General features: G+C 31.7%; 1 protein-coding gene across 1 annotated transcript in view; it reads right to left on the bottom strand.

Moving 5' to 3' along the window:
• LOC102802676 (potassium channel subfamily T member 2-like) overlaps positions 1-16259 on the bottom strand; it is a 117328-nt gene that overhangs the window by 35833 nt on the left and 65236 nt on the right. The window contains exons 2-7 of the mRNA XM_085492395.1: positions 5997-6076; positions 5175-5271; positions 4513-4560; positions 3675-3783; positions 3049-3123; positions 2267-2350 (exon numbers count right to left, since the gene is read on the bottom strand). Coding sequence (XP_085348521.1) covers positions 2267-2350; positions 3049-3123; positions 3675-3783; positions 4513-4560; positions 5175-5271; positions 5997-6076 — 493 coding nt within the window. The remainder of the gene's footprint in view (positions 1-2266; positions 2351-3048; positions 3124-3674; positions 3784-4512; positions 4561-5174; positions 5272-5996; positions 6077-16259) is intronic.

Below are 16259 nucleotides of genomic sequence, written 5' to 3'. Positions count from 1 at the left end.
TGGGAGTGCAAAGTTTTTGATTGCACGTTGAAAATTAATTCAGAGTTAGTTATAAGCAAGAGAGTGAGGCTCAATTCTAAGATGTGTAGACACATAGTAGTGGTAATGGCATAAAAGATATGTTACAGAACTCCCTGAACTCAAACTTAAACTAGTCCATGAGATGACCTTTGTGTAATTTAACACTTGTCATTGAGTTGACATTTGTGTAATTCAACACTTGTCATTGATTTTACCTTTGTGTAATTCAACTTGTTATTGAGTTGACCTTTGTGTAATTCAACTTGTAATTGAGTTGACCTTTGTGTAATTTAACACCTGTCATTGAGTTGACCTTTGTGTAATTCAACACTTGTCATTGAGTTGACCTTTGTGTAATTTAACACTTGTCATTGAGTTGACCTATGTGTAATTCAGCACTTGTCATTGAGTTGACCTTTGTGCAATTCAAAACTTGTCATTGAGTTGACCTTTGTGTAATTTAACACTTGTCACTGAGTTGACCTTTGTGTAATTTAATACTTGTCATTGAGTTGACCTTTGTGTAATTCATCACTTATCATTGAGATGACCTTTGTGTAATTTACTTGTCATTGAGTTGACCTTTGTGTAATTCAACACTTGTCATTGAGTTGACCTATGTGTAATTCAGCACTTGTCATTGAGTTGACCTTTGTGCAATTCAACACTTGTCATTGAGTTGACCTTTGTGTAATTCAACACTTGTCATTGAGTTGACCTTTGTGTAATTCAACTTGTAATTGAGTTGACCTTTGTGTAATTTAACACCTGTCATTGAGTTGACCTTTGTGAAATTCAACACTTGTCATTGAGTTGACCTTTGTGCAATTCAAAACTTGTCATTGAGTTGACCTTTGTGTAATTTAACACTTGTCACTGAGTTGACCTTTGTGTAATTTAATACTTGTCATTGAGTTGACCTTTGTGTAATTCATCACTTATCATTGAGATGACCTTTGTGTAATTTAATACTTGTTATTGAGTTGACCTTTGTGTAATTCAACACTTGTAATTGAGTTGACCTTTGTGTAATTTAACACTTGTCATTGAGTTGACCTATGTGTAATTCAGCACTTGTCATTGAGTTGACCTTTGTGCAATTCAACACTTGTCATTGAGTTGACCTTTGTGTAATTCAACACTTGTCATTGAGTTGACCTTTGTGTAATTCAACACTTGTCATTGAGTTGACCTTTGTGTAATTTAACACTTGTCACTGAGTTGACCTTTGTGTAATTCAGCACTTGTCATTGAGTTGACCTTTGTGCAATTCAAAACTTGTCATTGAGTTGACCTTTGTGTAATTTAACACTTGTCACTGAGTTGACCTTTGTGTAATTTAATACTTGTCATTAAGTTGACCTTTGTGTAATTCATCACTTATCATTGAGATGACCTTTGTGTAATTTAATACTTGTCATTGAGTTGACCTTTGTGTAATTCAACACTTGTAATTGAGTTGACCTTTGTGTAATTTAACACTTGTCATTGAGTTGACCTATGTGTAATTCAGCACTTGTCATTGAGTTGACCTTTGTGCAATTCAACACTTGTCATTGAGTTGACCTTTGTGTAATTCAACACTTGTCATTGAGTTGACCTTTGTGTAATTCAACACTTGTCATTGAGTTGACCTTTGTATAATTCAACACTTGTCATTGAGTTGATCTTTGTGTAATTCAGCACTTGTCATTGAGTTGACCTTTGTGTAATTCAAACTTACATTTCCAGTAACTATGTCCATGACCTATGTGTGATTCAATCAACATTAGACAAAACAAATTTCTGATTATTAAAATAGAAATGGTTATTGATTTTAGTATTCATTATACACCATCCTGCAGTAATCTTTCTATTCAACACCATTTACTCTACACTGAAAAATGAAACAATAAGGAACTCCCATATGAAAGAAATATTTAAATGAGAAAACTATTTAAATGAGAAAACACTATTTCACATATAAAAACAGGTACACTAGGTAGAAATGTCTATCATGTATAATCAATTCCAGATAAACTAGTCTGTTTCAACCAATGTATATCCCACTAAAATGTTCATGCAAAATGTTCTGTTGTGTGTGTGGTGCCTTCAAAATATGAGAAAAAAAGTGAGAAATTCAACTAAAACCTCCTTCTCCAAAAAAATGTTGCACTTTCTGAGCATCTGTGACAATGCGAGACCATTTCTAATAAACTAGTATTCAGCAACAAACGAAGAGTTCAATTGCTGATAAATGACTTACCAGCATATTTTTCAGGATAGCATGTGCCAACCAACAATTCAGAAATACAGGTATGAAAAGGTTCCGCAAAGGTGGCCAAAACAGCTGTGAAAAATATTTAAATATTTTAAAATGAAAACTTATTAAAGTTATACATAACAATTTACTGCTCATTCATAAACTCAATTGCATCACATCAAAAATTAGGAAACAAACACATCGCCAACTCAGTAATGATCATAACAAACCAATTGTAAGTCAATTGAATGAAAATTACTGAAAACATTCAAATTACAAATAATAATGAATAATTATTACACTTCATGAGACTCGTCACTTTCCATATTACAGGCATAGTAATGATTAAAAATCATGAAAATAATTATCCTTCTTATTTCACTCACATCAACAATCAACTCACCCAAAATAGTTGTGTTCTAAAATCATTCATTTCCACATTTTTAACATTGAGAATTTACAGAAAACATTATATAAAAATGTTCAAATTGAAAAGTACAAGTTAATCTGATAAAAATAAGATCTTTTGTTGGGAAAATTTTTTTTATTTTATTTTTCCTTTATTAAATTATTTTAGATATTTGTTTACTGTTTTTGCACGTTTCAACTTTGTTCTGATCACAAAGTAGGCTTTTGTGGTTACCAAAACTTAAAAAAAACAACAATGGGAAATAAATAATAAAAAAGTAAAAAATAATTAAAATTAAAGAATCTCCAAACTACATGTAGTTTTTAGTTTCAATAATATTTAGTTATTAAGTAATACCATGATTGGGGATACTTACAGTGATAATAAAAGGTATTGTGTTTAAAAATTCCAAAAAACGGGTTATACTCATCAACTGCTGACATATATTACCCTAAAAAAAGAAAAAATGTTCATTTAGTTCATTTTAATAACATATAAAAGCATTATATCCCTTCTTCTACTTATACTAGACTATGTGCATTATGTTGAATTGTGGGATAGACTGATGCACACTTGAATTATGGGTTAAACTGGTGAACACTTGCATTGTGGGATAGACTGATGCACACTTGAATTATGGGATAAACTGGTGAACACTTGCATTGTGGGATAGACTAATGCACACTTGCATTGTGGGATAAACTGGTGAACACTTGCATTGTGGGATAAACTGGTGAACACTTGCATTGTGGGATAGACTAATGCACACTTGCATTGTGGGATAGACTCACAAACACTTGCATTGTGGGATAGACTGATGAACAATTGCACTTAAATGCTATGATGAAACAACAAAGAACGCACAATAAATGTCTTTAATTTTTCCATAATTTCTAAAGATGTTGATTTTTATTTTAGAGTCAAAGGTTAAAACAGATATACTTGAATGGTACAAATAATATTTCTTGTATTTGATTTGATAGTGTATGAGATCATTCCTACCTTGTACTGCAAATACAGCATTAGTACAGTTTGTAACAACATAATAATCGCTATGGTAACTTGCAATGCCCACAACCACACAGGACGATTCACCCATAGTATAGCTATCCTGTAATGAAAAATTTTACATTTTCAAAGTCTTGTCTTTTCTCTCATATGATATAAAATATCTTTTCAAATAATGTACATGTATTGCTACACCAGTTCTGTATACTATATACTAATAGGTGGAACAGATTTAGAAGAAAATAAAACAGCATGGCAAATTTCAAGATACATACATGGGTATACTAGCTTCATAATGATGGCAAGGAAGGAAGATATTTACTATCTCAAATATTTCTTTCCAAATCAGTCATCTCTACTCTACTAAAGAATTGAAAATTACTACACTCATTGAATAAATCAGATATTCACGGGCGAAGCTACGTCCCAGAACGTTCTACATTGCTAAGACATGCACCGCTGTCCTATGTATTTCTATGGGCTTTGTGTAAGCTGCTGTAGCACGCCGGTCGAAGAGCTGATGAAAACAGCTAAATTCGAGGAAACCGCACAAACCCAAATTTGAGGTAATTCTGAGCAACCAAATTTATATATTTTGCACATGTAAGAATAATCTAGTTACACAGTTTTGGAGGGTTGCAACAACTATCCCAAAGTACAGTTTTCTGGGAGTTTTCTGTTTTTTTGTTTTCACCATGATTGGTTTCCAGGTGATGAAAATGCCCGGATGTCCACCCCCGAGAATTGTAGGGTCACTCATGAGATATATCCTCTAGGTTCAATATTACAATGAAATGTAAAATTCTCTAACTTTATTATAATTCTTGCTTACCAGTTTGGCTCATCTGTGTCAGTCTCATTGTCTGGAGTGCATCCATGACTGAAAAGCAACACGAAGCATCATTAGTAAGACGCAGCTGTTGGCAGATGTCTCAGAAAAATCAATTTTGTTAGATTTTAAAGTAGGATATGGTATTTGTCCATGCTACATATTTGAGTCCTATAATAGCAGATTACTCTGTCCAACTTAGATACTGTAAAATACTTTATGTTCGCTTGGAATTAATTTTCGCTATTTTCGCTGAAGGAATGATTCAGTGAAAATAAAATCCTGTGAATATACCTTTTTTCGTATATTTTACATTCAACTTGTCAAAAATCAGTATAAATAAATTCCATACAAAACACTCAAAATGTCTTTTCGGCGAAAATTAATTCCAGCTAAAATAAAGTATTCTACAGTATACAGTCCTTCAGAATTTTCCTTCAGAATATTAGGACAAAAATAGCAAAATTTTTTCAGTAAAAACTAAAAATTGATTCAAATTTTGTCTGTTGGCTCCAAAATTGGGGTTCATTTCCAGAAATATTGAAGAATATAAGAAAAAAAGTACAGAAAAATTTGGGCAAGGAAGTCTGGTGGTGAAAACAGTATATATCACATCACACAAGAAGGTACACATAAAAATATTCATGTTGTTTCCTAATACTTACCAAGTTGCATTGGTATGATCATCTAATATAACTCGTACACAGTAAAGTGTGCATGATACAGCCATAAGAAAAAAGTTAAAAATTCTAATACGCAAACCTGAAAGAGAAAAACAACTTAGATTGACAAGTTCGTTATTCAAAAAAATTCGTAATAATTTGATAATGTTGGAACAAGATGTGTTTTTTCAATATTTATTCAAATTCGTCAGCATGTCAGGAAGAGGTCAAGTTTAATTAGATTCAGATAGTGCATCATGTCAACCATGTGTCCTGTCAGGTTACTTCCTCCTCAAAATATCCTTGGTAATTAAATTGCATTCAGTATGGCTCCCATGTGACCTATAGTATGAATCTCTTGTGACTTATAAATAAATTGTTTATACTCGATTAAATGCTTCATGTTGATTGTATATAGCACTTTCACAATAGGTGATTTTCCGAACAATTGCGAGATCTCGCGAGATGCATGAAAGACGCGCGTCGAACGTCTGCCGCAAAAATCGAACGATTTGATTTTGAACTAGAATTTCTTTATTTCGCAGCTTACATTGACCGGCCGATCTTCGACAGAGGAATATTGCTTCTGAATACCCTTACTTAATCGAAATTGCCTATCATCAAATGTATACAGCACATTATTAAGCATGGAAATGTCCCCAAAATACTTTCGCGTTTGTCGAATCCCACGCGATGTTTGACGCGACTACGACGCTATGACCTTTGTTTGTCCTGTTTTTACGTTCGATTTCACGCATAACGCGTGATTCTCGCAGTGTACGGAAAATGGTCTATTTGCACATGTTTGGAAAGTAATAGTCTTACTTGATCTCTGGTTTTTAATAAAATAAAGCTGTAATCGTTCCTTGAAAGATCTTTCATTGATGTAAAACTCAACTCTCACCCTGCAGAAAAGAAAAGTTAAAAATAGTTATATTATATTTCACATGACATCAACGTTCAGTATGTGGGTTGTTTACTATAAAGTATGCATGGAAATATAATTTTATCTCATATACACTGTATCATGGCAGTCAAATTTAACATAGTTGAACTCTGGTGACCTTGCCCTTTGTTATATAATATAATTCCCTTTATCATAGTTTGTTTCAATATAAATATGCATTGTCATAATTAATTTTGAATACAAAAGTTTTGGGGAATCAGTCTACCGAATGTCCTTAAAAAATGTAAATATCTTACAAAAAAATTAGTGCCTTAATTGTTTAATTATTTTAAGAGACATAATTTCCAGCTTTATTCAAAGTAATTCAGATATTTTAGTATAAAAACAAATGCCTCATCGCAGAAAAAAAGTGCTGCATTTAGACGTGAATTGATTCATAAAACATGCAAGAGAACAGAATATTTTAGTCTGTCAAAAATTTATGATTCACTGAGACAAATATGAACTGCCTCATTGTGTATTATATGAAAAGTAAAAAAAAAACACCCTTTATGAATAGTTATCATGTTGCAAGCTCTGCTTTGTATGCAAATCAACTTAAATAGTTAGTTGGTGTCCAGTGAAGGGGGAAGTCAACAGTACTGGTGCCTCCTGAGAATCTACATATCCAACCACTGCAATCTTTGTTTTTGAAGTATGTTTTCAACTATTATTATAAAAACTCTATCATTCTGTTCTAATAGCTGAAACATATTCTTGTGAGTTTTCATTTGTCGAATGAACTGTTTGTCAAATACAGAATACATTTATTTTAGTACAATTTTCTTTTCAAAATGTGGATGCAACGTTTTGCTCTTTATGTATTGTTTTTGATTTGATAACTTTGAACTAAACAGATTTTCTATTAGCTTCAGATCTTGATCAAAGTTTGGCACCCAGTTCATAGGAGTGCTTATATTGATTTTCTGACATCTTGTTTTCTGTAAAGATTTTATTGGTAGGTTTGCAAATGTGTATCAGACTGTGCAAAAAAATCTCTCCATGAGTTGGGTTTGAAACCCAGTATAGTATTCCCATGGGATTTGGGGGATGCATTACCAAGGATATTATTACAAGATAAATGATTTGCTTCATTGAACACATAGAACAATGCATATTTCCACTGAGATCAGTGACCTTTGATGTGTATCACCAGTGATTAGTCAAGTAGAAACAGTCAAAATATTTTATCAGATTTTTATCAATTTATCAATATCAATTTTTGCATGATACTTTCATACAGGACATCTGTTGTTCAAACTCAGGGAAGACTTTATACTGATGAATAAGGTGACTAAGTTTGATGAAGTTTGGAATAGAATTAGTAAAGTTATTATGCACACAATAACAATTATTAACGACGACGACATGATGACGACGACAACGCCAAACAAAATTTTTCCCTTAATATACCTTTCCCTTCCATCTTTGATGGTACGGGCAAGGTAAAAAAAAAGCAGTGAAACAGTTATATTTAAATTTCTACTTTTATGAGATGGCTTTATGCTATATAGTTGACAGTTTCTAGACAAACAAACCATAACCTGTCATAACCCTGCATGTACATAAGATCAATTATAGTTATGTTTACTATATGCACTTAACTTGATTGATATTACAGCAAACAAAATTACTCCACATATAACCAAAGATAACCAAAGAAAACATCATTTCATCACCATTTTTGAATAAAAATTACCATAATGTACCTAACATACTTTCCAAAAGTGCATGGATCACCATAAAATGTTACTACTAGATTATGTATTCTTTGACTATTATAATCTATATTTCAACCAATTTTGAATAAAATTTCTCAATGCATTGCCATGTGCCAGAGAGAACTGTTATCAGTACATTGTTTAAGACCAACAAATTACCATTTTTCGCCCAAAAACCTAGTTAACGTGGATGAATCAAAATAAAATTTCAAAGTGCACATTCTAACTATACGACATTGCCATGTACGACAATTCAATGAAATCAATCTGTGAACAGATGGAAGGACAAACAAACGAAGTCCAAATAAATTTTTAATTTATAAAAAAAAAACTTCTCTTTACACATACATGTATATGTGTCAAACATCCATAAAAATGGTGAACTATTTAAATTACTCTTTGTAAAAATGTATCCTAACTCAAAATGTTGTTAAAATACATATAGGGATAAAATTATATGTACATTAGATGTCTACTTACGGTTGCTCCAAATCATTGAGAAATTTTGCTGAATACTATTTATTTTTCATTAAAACATGAATTCCTATGAAGATAGTTCGAAAAAGCCCATTTTTGCATGTTTACAGACAATTTCTCTCCATGAAAAATATTTCATACTGGAGGCAAACTTCAAAAAGTTAATGATTCAAGTCTAAATAATAATTATGCAACAAAAAACATATTTGTTTCTCTTTTATTTAATAGTGTGTATAACCTAAAAATCTATGGTCAACACATCAAAATCAACACATCTATGATCAACACATCAAAATCAACACATCAAAACTGTATTGTAAAAACAATGTAATTCCACACAACTTTGAAAACCATTGATCCCCCTGCAGAACGAATGCATCTTGTAATTAACCAATCAATCTTGGAATTTCCCATTAAATTATTAACCATAATGTACTCAATATGATTTATCACCCCAGTTTGACATCTTTTAGACAAGAACCTATATTATTAATAACAATATGCATCACCTTATGAGCAAATCATGTAATAGCTGTTTGCTTATGGATTGAGATATGTATAATTTAGAAGAACAGGGTTTGTGTGTTAACTGCTCTCTATTTTACAAGGCGACACATTAAATATCCTGTTTAACACCTGTTTTAGATATAATTTTTTTTATATTTTCTTTGGAGATGTTGAGAGAAATTGTATATACAACCGAAATGTTGGAAAATATGGTTTATTAGAACTCAATATATTTCGTCCAGTGTTCTCTGAAGAATTCTAAGCATGCTGACAAACATATGGTTTTCTTCATGAATCCTCTAATGAGATACAGTACCATTTTAATACTTAGTGGCTAATCAGATTCATGTAGACACACTACATCTTCTTCCCTCTCATGGCTATAATGTACGGAGGATACAGTTGTACCTGCATACATTGGTGACTCATTAATTTTAGTTGACACTTTGCACAGACAGGACATTAGACAATTTTAAGAATCATGCACAAAATACTATCCTTAGTAAAAAAAAATTGCAATAAGCTGTGAATCCAAACATACTACAACATAATACATAAGAATGGTTCTATGACTACAAGGCTAGTTGTTTAAGATTTCTGTCAGCAACATATGTGTGGGATACATGCATATTAAATAATGTAGACTGAAAGGCAAAAAAATATATTAAAAACTAGACTGAGCACATACTATAAAATTTAAAACTAATGAATTTGATATGACTATGGCTTCCCGTTCTTATCCTAATTGTGTAATAACAAATATTTCTAAAAATATTGGTAAAAAATTGTAAATGTCATAATTTGTATTATCTTCTATAATAATAATTTTGAAAATAAAATAGAATTATCATTTGAAGAAAGTAACCAGAAATGATATGTGTATAGTGTGGAAATTTACAAGGTGCCATATACTGTAAAATACTTTTAGCTGGAATTAATCATCGTGGAAAAGACGTTTTGCGTGTTCAGTCAGGAATTTATTTTCACTGATTTTTGGTGAGTTGAATGTAAAATATAGGAAAAAAAGGTATATTCAATGGATGTTATTTTCACTGAATCTTTCCTTCAGCGAAAATAGCAAAAATAAACTATTTTAGAGTAGATGGAATGTTGCATCACATAGATGGACTATTCCATCACACAGAAAAATGTTACATCACATAAATAAAACAATCCTAATTTGTAGTAATTGTGTACCTTTCATAACAGGGAGACATGGTCACACGTGGTTGATGTACATGTACCTCCATTATCCTAGACTAAAAATGGCAATATTTTTAATAGTGCATAATTTATGATAATATTAGGTTAATTAATACAAGTTTTCAAATAATACAATTTGCATATTGTACTATTTTAGTCCAGGCAGGAGATATGATGGCAGTCATGGAACACTGTGAATTACAACTGTCCTTACTTAGGTATTATGGAGTACAGCTATGTGATACTCACATGATAAAATAAAGCTTGTTAAGTAAACTATATATGAAAGTCTGTCTGTTTTAAGTAGAATAATGTTGCACTAAAAGAGCATGTCTTAAGCTATACTACCAGTAGCACTAGAATCTTGTGTCAACTTGTACTATTAAATATATAATTGTCTGAATTTATGTAAATAGCCAAAAAATTAATGTTAATGACCAATATTCAATGATATCAGTTTTTCTGATTGTATCATCTTCCCAGTTATTGTCAGAATTTTCTTTAGTTATGAATAGTGATGCAACATGGATTCACAAAGATTTGCCTTCATTCTAAATTACTGCATGCTATGTACATTGTATATGTACTTTGGATAGGGTGAGTGAATAAAGAAATTTCATGAACAGTCCAGCCCAATTATAAACTTTATGAATTGTCTTGCGGTGTAACTTTAAAGAAAAAGCATCATGGAATCATGGGACACTATTGCTTAATTTTATTCATGATCTGAAACCCAATCAAATGCAGGTTTATCAAGTAGTGTTTAAATCTCCATTAGAAACTGTGGCTTCTATTAAAATGGTACAATGCAATAGAGAGGATGTGGTTTCTATTAGAGCATCTACACATATGAAGAATGGTGATTTTTTGGTTCTCAATTGTTCAAAAATATTGGGTGTGACTTTCATTAGGGATGCGGATTCTAATACAGATTTTACAGTAGTGTTGAAACATTATTCTGTTTAACGATAATTTCACTCAATATACATGTAGGTAATATCAAAGATATATAAGACAAGAACCAATGCATCTATGGTGTATGTGATAAAGACTCAATTTCATGTGTATGTCAATCAAATACATTTCTAACCATTAGCATCACAGAACACAGTGGACACTTGAAAATGTTCAAATGCATCAACAGAAATGAGCAAGATATTAAAAAGTGCATTATGTCAGTAATGCACACTTTAACATTAAGTACACTAGAAAAACAACCCAATACAAAACTAACCACCTATTTCAGAAAGGCACTCATTTACATTTCTAGAAATACAGAATGTTTGCCATGTGACTTTGTGATCATATCGCAATCAGCATTTATTTCTTCTTAAATTCATGTGTCATCTTCAGCATATACACGTATCATATCATTGCATATCCTTATATTATGAATTCTTGATAATATCTATAATCACTTGTCAATCAGCAATATATAATAATAATAATAATAATAATAATAATAATAATAATAATAATAATAATAATAATAATAATAATAATAAAGTTTTATTACACCATATTGGAAGTAATGAATAGAAGGGTAACGAGTAAAAAAACAGAATGTAAAAATAACCAAAGATCAGACAGTGAAAATTAATACAATAGTTTGTGTTTTTCAAAACAGACTTTCAGATACTATGTCACGTGTTAGTTCAGGGTGGTTAGTATTAATAAGGATAATGAACTTATTGATATTGTTTTGATACTGGAAAGTCAGATATCTTTGGTAAATTCATAGTACATAGTATAGCTTTCATCATTGTAATAGCTACAGTCTGTAACACTTATCACAAATCATTTATATATGATCACTTTATGTGTGATATAGCTAGATAGAATAATCTCAGTGATGACGACACCTTCTTGCAGTAATGAGTATTGATTGGTGTATATTATTCAGTTCACAGGGTAAACAAGTTTATGTAAAGTAGTAAAAATTATACAAATCACTTGGCACCACTGAGCCTGCATGATCTGACTACCAATGAGTTAGCATTCTGATCCCTCGGGTCCAGATTAGTACAACATGCTACATTTCTATATTAAATGCATAATGTATATTGGGCACCAAGGTTCGGAAAGGTGTTTACAAATACCGATAAGCATAACTCAAAAGCATTACATTTGAATTTGGTTGTCAATCATAATTGGTTACACAAATTTTATAATAATTACAATTTATTAAATTCAATTCAAGAGTACTTAATGGTCAATAAGTTCAGTTAACTTGTATGACAATTCATCACACTCAGATAGGAAAAAATAGATTTCATCTTGAATGATAATATATTAACAAGCTTTATTTTATTTCCCAGCTACATTAAATATGGAACACAGTTATAGAATTTTCAAAGGGAAAAAAAATTTAGATAAATTATTAGACTTGTAGGATTTTGAAATATGATATTAGATATAAAATATGGGTGCACATAACAAAAAGCCTTTAAAGTTTATTAAAAAAAAGTCTTTTTCAGTGAATTGACCTATTCTTCCTGCCTGATTGGTGCTTGGCATAAGTCATGTTAACCCTGTCAACAGTACTTTCAATGCACTGATATAATTTCATTATGATTAAAAATTAAAAAACATTTTAATTATACAAAGACAATTGACTAAGACTAAGTATTGACCAACAAAATTGTGAATGCCTCAATATCAAAATAATAATAAGGTATTTATGAAAAATATGATAATGTTGAACAAGAACCCCACTCTACACATGTACATGTATGATTAAAACAACTCAGTGCCTCCCACACATGGTGTCAGCGGTGGAATTCAACACTGCATGGAATAGAATACCTATCATGATCGATGCATGAATACTAGTAGCCAACCGACCAGTCAATAACAACGTTTTACCTTGCAGACATATAATACTGAAGTATAAGTGAATTGATTTGAAATAAAAACACCACAAAACCTTACTTAAATTGTAAAAGCTATTGATAAAAAGATATTTATTACTAGACCTGCGGGAAAGGCACAGCTAATTAGTACAAAGTGTCAACCCTCCCTATTATAGGTGTAAGACGCAGGTTGTATTATTTATCAACATCAAATAAGAGTGTCAACTCTCACCTTCCATCACTGTACTTCTTTTTTACAAAATCCATGACAACCGTGATACACAACAACAGATCAACACAACTGACACACAGAAGTGAGCAGGCAATGACTGCTTTACGATGACTGCATCTTAATGTACGTATTCTGCATGTTAATGAAGTAGGGTGAGGTAATCACAGCAACATGACTTAAACTAATATGACACAGTGCTAATGGACAGAGATATAATCGGCAATCTAGCTTATATTCATGCCTTAGAAAACTAAAAGCTATCTCAAAAAACTTTCACTGTAAATATGCAAAGATTGTGAATGAACTTGATTGTCTTGGAGATAGACAAGAAGGGGCAACTGAAGTGAACTAAAAGGACTAGACCATTGTAACTGAAGGGGTGAGCATTGATCCTCAATGTGTAGAAGTAGAAACTGAAGTAAACTCAAAGGACTAGACCATTATAAATGAAGGGGTGGATATTGACCCTCAATGTGTAGAAGTGGCAACTGAAGTGAACTAAAAGGACTAGACCATTATAAATGAAGGGGTGGATATTGACCCTCAATGTGTAGAAGTGGCAACTGAAGTAAAAACTCAAAGGACTAGACCATTATAAATGAAGGGGTGGATATTGACCCTCAATGTGTAGAAGTGGCAACTGAAGTAAAAACTCAAAGAACTAGACCATTATAATTAAAAAGGTGTAACATTGCCCTTCAGTGTGTAGAAGTAGAAACTGAAGTAAACTCAAAGAACTAGACCATTATAATTAAAGGGGTGTAACATTGCCCTTCAGTGTGTAGAAGTGGCAACTGAAGTGAACTAAAAAGACTAGACCATTGTAACTGAAGAGGTGAGCATTGATCCTCAATGTGTAGAAGTAGAAACTGAAGTAAACTCAAAGGACTAGACCATTATAAATGAAGGGGTGGATATTGACCCTCAATGTGTAGAAGTGGCAACTGAAGTAAAAACTCAAAGGACTAGACCATTATAAATGAAGGGGTGTAACATTGCCCTTCAGTGTGTAGAAGTAGAAACTGAAGTAAACTCAAAGAACTAGACCATTATAAATGAAGGGGTGAGCATTGATCCTCAATGTGTAGAAGTAGAAACTGAAGTAAACTCAAAGGACTAGACCATTATAATTAAAGGGGTGTAACATTGATCTTCAATGTGTAGAAGTGGAAACTGAAGTAAACACAAAGGACTAGACCATTATAAATGAAGGGGTGGATATTGATCCTCAATGTGTAGAAGTGGCAACTGAAGTAAACTCAAAGGACAAGACCATTATAATTAAAGGGGTGTAACATTGATCTTCAATATGTAGAAGTGGAAACTGAAGTAAACACAAAGGACTAGACCATTAAAAATGAAGGGGTGGATATTGACCCTCAATGTGTAGAAGTGGCAACTGAAGTGAACTAAAAGGACTAGACCATGACAAATGAAGGGGTGGATATTGACCCTCAATGTGTAGAAGTGGCAACTGAAGTAAACTCAAAGGACTAAACCATTATATTTAAAGGGGTATAACATTGCCCTTCAATGTGTAGAAGTGGCAACTCAAGTAAATTCAAAAGACTAGACCACTATAATTGAAGGGGTGGAAGGGGTGAAGAAATGTTATCCTCAATTTGAGTTATGATTTTCACATAATGTTACATGATGATTGATTTTGATTTTCCATGATTACTTCAGATTTTACAACATTTTGTTCCCCTTTAACAGCATTATACTTAATAAATCCAGCTTTTGTTATTTTCTCAAATATTAAATTTATTTTCTATTACAAGTATAAGTGTGAAGTTAACACAAAAAAATATTTTAAAAAAAAAGTGTGAAGTTAACTGAATGGCTGCAGCTACTGTAAAACAGATAATAATAAAATACAGCTGACATTCCAATAAACTACCGTAGATAACAAAGTGAAATAACAACACAGCAGAGAGTAATTTTCACCACTCCTGAGATAAAGGCAAAACACTTCAATTGATATGTTTTATGAGAACTGAAAAAATATAAATCAAAAAATAAATCTGAAATAAATATTACTAATTTTACTAAAGCTAAAAAACTTAATAATGAACGTTAAACATATTCCAACTGATCATAATTAATAAGTTGCAATATGTAATGATTAAGAAGTCTAAATAACTCCTCCTAATGTTCATGTTTGTTAAAAACAAAATTTTATTGTCAGTCTCGCATAAACAAAACAAATTTCACCAGTAACATTAAAACTTGACGTAAATTTGCAAATCTGCAGGAATCTTTAGTATAAAACCTACAAGTACTAAGACGTTAAGCATGTAATAGAGTTGGTATGGCCTGGAAATAAAGCTTGTTTGATTAAAAACCTTCCAATTGGAACTCAAGATGAGTGATGAATGATGCAGATAGGATAAGAAGATACATGTAATAAAACCTAATGGAAATCATTGTAATTGATAAATGAATAAAAATAAATTATAAACTGCAAATATATGTGCAATAACAATTTCACACAAATATGTTTTAACTGATGACATTTTGATAAGTTTTCTTTCAGATTGCATCAAAGATTTGTACTAGTAATTTGTAGATAAAACGTGATTAGGGAGCTGACTACATGTAACTAATTTTGTAAAGGTTCTGCAATAAAACAATTACCATGGTGATATGCATTACTCAGTGGACATAAATATTGAAAAGTTATTTACATTTTCACAATGTCTAGTTTAATCAACTTTACTTGGCTGTGAATGTGTTCAGACCAAGTTGTCAATAACCTAATACTGCCCTCACAGTTCATTCATAACTGCTTAATTCATGTACTGTAAAATCTGTATTAGAAGCTGCGACTTCTATTAAAATAGTACAATGCAGCAGAGGCGATGCGGCTTCAATTAGAGCATCTACACATATGAGAAATGGTAAATTTTTGGTACCCCATTGCTCAAAAAGAATGGGTGTGACTTATATTAGAGATGCGGCTTCTAATACAGATTTTATGATGATCTATTAGGAAACTTGAGTTGCATTCCCTCTTGTTGAAATTGTAAATGGGTAATGAGAAATCACATTCAGAATATGAATTTAAGCAGGCATATTGAATTATTTGTGAACAGGAATTTAGAAGGCTTTATTTGTCCTAGAAGATTAGTTACATTGTAGATACATACA

Source organism: Saccoglossus kowalevskii, chromosome 17 (assembly GCF_978046115.1).
Source record: "Saccoglossus kowalevskii chromosome 17, keSacKowa6.1, whole genome shotgun sequence".
Classification (NCBI taxonomy): Eukaryota; Metazoa; Hemichordata; class Enteropneusta; family Harrimaniidae; genus Saccoglossus; species Saccoglossus kowalevskii.
Note: the sequence above shows the minus strand (reverse complement) of the source record. Positions and strands in the feature narration are given on the sequence as shown.